Source organism: Chionomys nivalis, chromosome 13 (assembly GCF_950005125.1).
Source record: "Chionomys nivalis chromosome 13, mChiNiv1.1, whole genome shotgun sequence".
In the NCBI taxonomy this organism is placed as follows: domain Eukaryota; kingdom Metazoa; phylum Chordata; class Mammalia; order Rodentia; family Cricetidae; genus Chionomys; species Chionomys nivalis.
Window position 1 is genome coordinate 8,603,049 of NC_080098.1, and position 7,896 is coordinate 8,610,944.

Consider the following 7,896-nt stretch of genomic DNA (forward strand, 5'->3'; position numbering starts at 1 on the left):
CACCGTTCTTGGATCTCCATAGCAGATAGGCAGCCCTGCCTCCTGCTGTGAGAGCTCAGCTCTCACGAGAAGGAAGCCAGAAGCCAGGCTGCACACAGTGCCCAGTAACCCAACAAGCAGAAAAACCTGTGGTGCTTTCCATTGACAGGGCAAGCTGTGGAGAGGGCCAACCAGTGAAGACATAAACACAGGGTTTGCTCTCAGAAAAAGGGGGGTTATGTCATGTGGCTAAAGCTGGGTCCCCAGAAATGTCAGAGGGGTCATGAGTTCCTACCCCACAGAACAGATTGGGGTAGACTCATAAGTACCCCGAAAAAACAGGAGGTAGGTCAGCAAACACAGCACACGTCACTGCACTCAGCTTCCAGTGAACTCTCTCACCGGACAGGCAGACCCGCGCCTTCTGCAGGCCCGCGTGCACAGATGAAGCTCAGCCTTCCTTCACTGTTTTTTCCTAAGGAGCTGCTGAGTTGCTAATTCACTCAACGTCCCTTGAAATCCATGAACTGGGACCGAATAGAGGAAAATGTGTCACCAACAGAAAAGATGACTACTTAACACAGCGGTTCTCAGCCTTCTGCTGCACCCCTTTAATACAGCTCCTCTTGTGGGGACCCCACAACCATGAAATTATTTCACCGGTACTTCATTACTGTTATTTTGCTACTGCTATGAACCATAATGTAAATATCTGATATATGACCCCCCCAAAGGTTGAGAAGCACTGACTTTAAAAAAAACTCACTGACCTAAGGCAGGCCTGGCAGTAAGGCACTTGAGAAACTGAGGCTGGATTGTCATTTGGTGTTCCGAGATCTTAGGTCAAAAAACGGAAGTGCTTGGGAGGGAGGTTACTGACGCTGTGTGACGTGACAGTGCACGAGGTGCGTGGGGAGAGGTTACAGACGCTGTGTGACGTGACAGTGCACGAGGCGCATGGGGCGGGGGGTTACTGACGCTGTGTGACGTGACAGTGCACGAGGCGCGTGGGGAGGGGGGTTACTGACGCTGTGTGACGTGACAGTGCACGAGGTGCGTGGGGAGAGGTTACAGATGCTGTGTGACGTGACAAAGGAAGAACAATGTACGAGGTGCACAAACCTCAGCCTTCAAGCAACAAAGTCACTGCAGCCTGTGCAGAAGTGAGGGTAAGGATGGAAAAGGCACGGCCTGCCCATTCAGGCCAACTCTCTTCCCTTGCCAGGTCCGAATGGTGAAGTTCAAGTCTTTGATCCCTTGAAATGACAAACATGGGGAATGAGGATGTAACAGGATGCACATAAAACTTGAGTATTTTCCGAAAGAATTGTCAGGAGTGTGGTAGAAAGAGCTGTCAACCATAAGGATACTGCTGTTTATTAAGAGAGGAATTTATTTCAGAGCCTAAACTGCTTGTGCTCTTCATCTACTGGCAGTAAAATAATCTAAATAGAAACTGGTTATAGCAGCGCACACCTTTAATCCTATCCAGCACTTGGGAGGCAAAGACAGGTGGATCTCTGGGAGTTGGCGGACAGCTTTGTCTACACAGTGAGTTCCAGGAAAGTCATGGCTACCTAGTGAGACTTTGTCCTGAGAAAATCTATGAAAAATCTAGGTACTCATTTCTTTGCTAGTCATTTCTGCTCAAATTATTCCATGTACTTGGCACCTCTCTTAAAGAGTCTCAAATTATGTTCATCTTAAGTATCCTAGTGAAAGTATGCAAAAATACAAAGAAAAATCTCATCTTTAAATACGCAGGCTATAGGTTCAATTTAAAAAACCCAGGCACAAAAGAATTGAGAAAAAAAACCTGGCAAATTCTCACATTAAAGATAACAAAGACCCATTTTAACAAATTCTCACATTAAAGATAACAAAGACCCATTTTAAGGGAAAGGTCTATTACTAGTGTACTAGTTTTCTGGCTAAAGATCACGTTCTGTCAAGTTCTATTTGGTTATATTAGTTAAATGGTCATTTTGAGGAGGAAACCTAATAGTTGTGCTATTAAAATGTCAATTTAATGATATTCGCCACTGAAACCCTTCTGAAGGATGAAAAAGACATTTAGAAACAGATACTGTAAGTATAACCATGTTTAAAGACCAGAAGCATTGCATAATAAAGTTTCGCTAATTTGGGAGACAAAATATTTAATTTGGTTCGAGACAAAATAAACTGTCAAAGTAGACAGTGGTTAACTTTACTAAAGACATTCTTGAGCTGGGGGAGGTGGACGCAGTGCAAGGTCCTAGCAGAGCAGATGGGGCTGACAGGACATTCCTTTCGCTATGGCAACGTCCGAAACTCAAGTCCTGTCTGGTCTGGCACAGATAAGTGAAGAATTCTTAGGGCTTGGGTTCTAGCTTAGTGGTAAAATGTGTGCTTAGCACAAACAAAAGAAGTTCTTAAATGAAAACTAAAAGCAGGATCATTCTGGAAAACAATGTAGGTGAGACTAGACAGTGTTCGTTACACAAAAGACAATTACAGGCTTGTGTAAGAATGAACAAGATCACAATGAAGCCAAAACCTACATTTGAGAAGTTTGAGTAACAGGTCTCCATTCATATAATGTAACACGTCCTCTCTTACACTTCCAACCCAAACATACTGTCGGTTGGTTAGTTTCTGTGGTGCTGGGGAAAATCAGACCCAGGGCCTTATCTAGACAAGCATTCTAGCATTGCGTTAGACCCATCAGCCTCCCCACACCCCAATCTAAGTTTATAATTTATGAAAGACACCACTAAATTTTCGGACAAAAATATATATATTTTAAAAAATCTTTACAATAAGTGAAGATGTAGGAGCTTACAGAGAGCACACTATTTCGGTCTGTCGTGGCTCCCTGGGATACAGGGAACCCTGGGAAAGTGTGCAGAGTCCTCTCTTTGCCTTTTATAATTTTAAAGCAAATTAATCCATTTGACTGTATTTGAGTCTGTGCAAATAATCCTTCAGAAGAAATACCCAAGATTCTCTTTCAGAGGTCATTTTGTCTCTCCAAGATGACTGAGTGAATTAGCTAGTCTCCAGATAAAAGTGCTCCTGTCCAGCAGAACTCAGAAGGCCTTCAAGGGTTCAGTGTAGAGTTCAGATACGACTGTGTCATACGAATTCCAGCTTCCCATGACCACTGTACATGCCCCAGTGCACGAGGGACAGGATCTTCTCGTTGCTGAGCTCTGCTTGCCTCATTTTGTCACAGGTCAGACAACAGTTCTCCTGCCCACTGACGGGCACCATGCACTCCAAGTCCAACCTGGCAACCTGCCCCTTCTTGGAATGGCGTCCATGAAAGCTGTAGTGCAAACGAGAGAGCATCTGCTGCCGCTGATCCTGCAGTCTCTTGTTCTCACTGCGGAGCATTCGCAAAGCCAACATGATGAGCAACACTAAGATCAGTCCGCCGGCGATGGGGACCGCTATCACAGCTGCGCGGAACCACAGTTCTTTGGAGGAAGTCAGCTCCTGCACCTTAGTGATGAGGTTTCTGCTACTGTCCTGCTGGTACCGGTTTCCTTGTCCTAAGGGAGTACAGAGAAACAGGCATGAACATACAACCACTTCTCATAAGAAAGCCCATTTAAACAGCAACTTACCAAGCATTTCAAGAAATGGCATGTTACAAAGTATCCAAAGATGCTTACAAATGCATCTGTTCACAGACTGTCATTACTTGAATGTAATGGTCTTTTAATGTCCTCAAAATGTTGAAATAACAGGCACAGCCTATTATGCAGAGACATCTAATGCTCAGGCAGACATAAAAGCCACTCCCTCAGAGACGGCCTTTGCATCCAGCCTTGCTCTCCCTCTGCTGTCTCTAATCACATTAACAACAAAATCAATGGCAGAAACACAAACTCGCTGCTGTCACAGGCCTACAAGTCAGGCGGGCCCTCGGGTCGGAACAGCTTGGACCTACCTGAGGCTTCGCTCTTGGGAGGAGAGAGGACGTCGTGCAGCCCTCGGTAATTGCACATGTCTTCGTGACAGCATTCCAACGTGGGCATGGCAGGGCCAGAGTGGTTTTGGGCCTGCTTGGCTCGGCAGATATCTGCTGTGCTTGCAAGGGAGTCCAGGCAGCCGTGAGTGAGTGGAGAATTGGTGTTCTGAGGGTCAAGAAGTCTGGAGAAGCAGGCGCTCAGTTCAGACTTACACATGTAACCCGTTGCCACACAGTGAGCGGCGTCACAGTAGCACCGGATCTCTCCTGAAAACAAAGAAACTACATAAGCACCGGCTGAACCCCAAACTCAAAGGCACTTATGGCCACGAGGACAGAAATGCTCCCAAAACAGGCAGTGTCCTAAATGGTAGGAATATGAGACCCAACAACAGATTTCTGATGAGTTAAGAGTAATGAAATATGCTGTAGTTTGAAGGCAAAGAGTCTTTGCTATATTATCTTTTGTTATAAGGTAGACTCATGGTATTTATACATTCTTATGTTATACAACCACACAACATAAAAACATCAGGCTTTGGGGTTTTGTCTATATAAATATTTGATCGGAACTACTGAATTGTTTGGCATCCCAAAGGACTGAGCCAAGTTTTAAGAGCCTGAGCTGACACCTTATAAAGTTATTAACTAGACACACAACAATCTAGAAACTGCACAGGTCAGGGGGTTTTCAAACTATGAAACTGGGCAGCTATCTGCGATCTCTCTAGAAAAAGGCAAACTTTGCCTATAAAGATCCTTTCATGCAGAGAAGCTTTTAGTCCGAACATTGTAAAACAGGAACTAGGCAGTTTACAATTAGTGGTTTGCTTGCCAAAGTCAATTTCTTTCAGCCCAAATGGAAAGTCATAAAAGTGGGGGATGAAAACTGCAAGGGTAACTTCACCTCCTCCTCCTCCTCCTCCTCCTCCTCCTCCTCCTCCTCCTCCTCCCCCTCCTCCTCCTCCTCCTCCTCCTCCTCAGCTTTACATGCAATTTAACATGTGACCGAAAAGGGGAAACTCGAAACTGAAAATCCTCTGCTGCTTGAAGGAAAAATCCTTAAGGAAACCTCAAATTTTTCTCCAGGAAGTGATTAAAGTTTCCTATATAAAACTCACTTTGTGAGTTGCAAGGCTCTGTTAACATCTTGTCACAATGCAAGATTTCAGACTTGGATGTGGACCTGAAAGTTATCTATCACAAGAAACTGAGATGCCCAACGGGGTAGACGCCCATCACTGTTGGCTGCCACAGCTCAGGCTACTGTAAACCAAACTAATGCACACACCTCGTCCCAGGTCCCAATCGGAAGATCTGTCTAGTTACTGAAACCTCCACTCTGTCATTCAACACTGAGAGCTGTGGCTTTTCCAAACCTCCCCCCAACCTCACTTCTCTTCCTCCTCCTCCTGTGAATGCCTGAGTAAGGTGTCTCATTTAATTATCTGTCCAAATTCCAGGCCACCGCATGGTGTGCTCAGTTTTCACCCAGGCTGCTCACACTTGCCTGGAAGGAAAGCCTGCCAGCCCAAACCTTGCTATCCTGGCTGTGGGTCCAGCCTTCTCCTGCCTCCTCCACTTCGAGTAAGCACCTTAATTCTGCAGCAATTCCTTTCTGCTTTCTCCCCCTTCCAAGTTCAGCCTATTCTTTGCATAAAAGCACACCAGTCCTAGGTGATAATGACTACATATCCCTGGTCTCACAAATTCTATACAGATTTAAAGCAAAATAAAACAGATTAAAAGTCTACTTTGAGCCTATTAGTCTCAGATTTGATGCTGAAAGGGAAAGCCAAATACAAGTAAAATGCCTCCCCAGTGTTTATGAGAGTCTATTTAAAATACTATATTTTCAATGACCTAAAACAGTCTTAATAAAATTCTGACAGGTAACTGGGAAAGTTCTAAGACTTTAAAGAAAAATTGGAGCCACATTTCAACAAGGAGAATGGACTTCTGTGTTACTGTATTAAAACTGTATTTGTCATTTCATAAGGGTTCTTCCTGTGGCATGCAAAGGCCAAGAGGGGACTGGTATTTTAAAACAGTGAACAATGCTCTTCTGTTTGGTTACTGTATGTAGTGATTAAACAAAAATGTCTGCTTCAGTCAAGATGGCTACAGCAGAGGCTGCTGGCTTCTTTTAAATAGAGCTTTTGAAGTCCACAGCAGTCAGAAATCTCTGATCCCCTAATTATATCATTATCAGGCACATAGTTTCGGTATCTGTGACTTCATGTCAGCCCCGGTCCCTCCCTGTTCTGCCTGCCTTTGATAGGGCCAGGAGGCTCCCCTCTGTAGGCTGCAAGGGCTGTTATTTAGAGCTAATTACACCCTTCCTTCCAAAATAAATAAATACTGTAGCACCTCATCCTTGCTGGGCTGGCTTATCCTTTAACCTCAGGCCTGCTACATGGCAATTAGAGAAAAGTGTGTTTGGGGGTGAGGGTCAGAGACTAAATAATGCTTCCCATTAAAAAAAAATGGGTTCGCAGAACAGGAGGCAGAGTCCTGGTGGGAGTGAGGGGAGCCTTGAAATCTAGGAGTTAAGAGAATTTCCATCTAAAAGGTGAGCCCTACTAGAAAGAAAAAAAAAACACTCTCCTTTTTCCAGCAGTGTCTGTAAAAATACGGAGTCGGAAAGGGGGTGGATGACAGCGCCTACTCCTCCCAGCTAGTTTAGAGCAGGGGACACACTTCAGCAGCCACCTCAGACTCCTACATTCCCAGGGAGACCTCACACTCTTGGTCCAGATATGCGTACTCCGAGACATTCAGGCACGCGAAGATACACAGGACACTAGCTAGCACTCACTCAGAAAAAAATCAGACGCGTTCAAGAACACAGACAAAACCAGCTCAGCCACAAACACCAGCAAACTTAAGGATACTGTTAGACACACTCTCAGGCATCTAAAAACACACGGAGACACTTAGTGGCACTTTCAGGGTCAGGCACCGAGTAAAACCAGAGACTCCCGTCAGGCCCAGTTGGGATTTGCGTTTTCTCGGGACCGTCCCGCTGGGACGAGAGACCATCGGCATCCGGCCATCTCCAGGTCCCGAAGTATGACAGGCCCGGGATAGTGAGGAAAACCAGCGCAAAGACACAGGCGGGAACCTCGCCGCCGTTCACGAAGCCCGACGGCCAGCCCCGCAGTCCCGGCGCTCAGCCCCGCGGCACCCACCTTTAGTGAGCAGTACGGCCATGGCGCAGAGCTCCAGCTGCAGCCAGATGAAGATGTAGCTGGAGTGGCGATCCATTGACGCCCCGCGCCCCCGTCGCTCCGGGAGCCAGGCGCGGCTGCACTACGACCCCCGGGGCGCGCCGCGCACGAGCCCGGGCGCCGTCAGTGGCGGGGCGGGAGCCGGAGCATGGAGCGGGACCAAGACTTCCAAGGACACGTTCCCGGCCCCGTGCGCTCCCCGGAGGTCTTCCCCTCGCCCCGCCACCCCGTGCACAAGCCACGAGCAGCGGACGCGCGCAAAACAGACCCGCAGCGAGCAGCGACTGCACCGGCCAGCCAGCCCGCGTCCGCGCCGTAAATAGCGCCCGGCGCCGGAGCCGTCCAAGCGTGGCCCCGCCCTATGCCCCACCTCCGCTCTCCGATTGGTCGATGCCTCCAGCCCCGCGGCCTGGCAGCAGGGGGCGGGGCCAGACGCGGGACAGAGCCGACCTGCCTCCGGGCTAGCGCTGGCGCCGGCGTCTAGCACTGCGGACCCGGCCGCAGCGCTCCCCCTAGCGGACGTCTGATAGTGCAGCCTCGGGGGCTCCACGGAGCCCCTCTTCTAGGTAGCCTCTGGGTTTCCTACGAGACTCTCCTGCGGCAGTCTCCTGCCAGCTGTCCCCAACACGTGGCTTCGCTTTTGTCTCACCTGAACCCTGCAAGAGACGCCACATTCTCAGTGGTCATGCACCGGAGTCCCACAGAGAGAGAAGCTACTCCCCGGCTGCC

The 7,896-nt window shown here is 47.9% G+C and overlaps 1 protein-coding gene across 1 annotated transcript; it reads right to left on the bottom strand.

Moving 5' to 3' along the window:
- Positions 1 to 2,748: 2,748 nt before the first annotated feature.
- Positions 2,749 to 7,429, bottom strand: Bambi (BMP and activin membrane bound inhibitor). Its single transcript, XM_057787830.1, has 3 exons — positions 7,129 to 7,429; positions 3,917 to 4,204; positions 2,749 to 3,515 (listed from the first exon to the last, which is right to left on the bottom strand). Exons 1-3 carry the CDS (start codon positions 7,202 to 7,204, stop codon positions 3,097 to 3,099), a joined length of 783 nt encoding a protein of 260 aa, XP_057643813.1. The 5' UTR covers positions 7,205 to 7,429; the 3' UTR covers positions 2,749 to 3,096.
- Between the last annotated feature and the right edge of the window lie 467 nt (positions 7,430 to 7,896).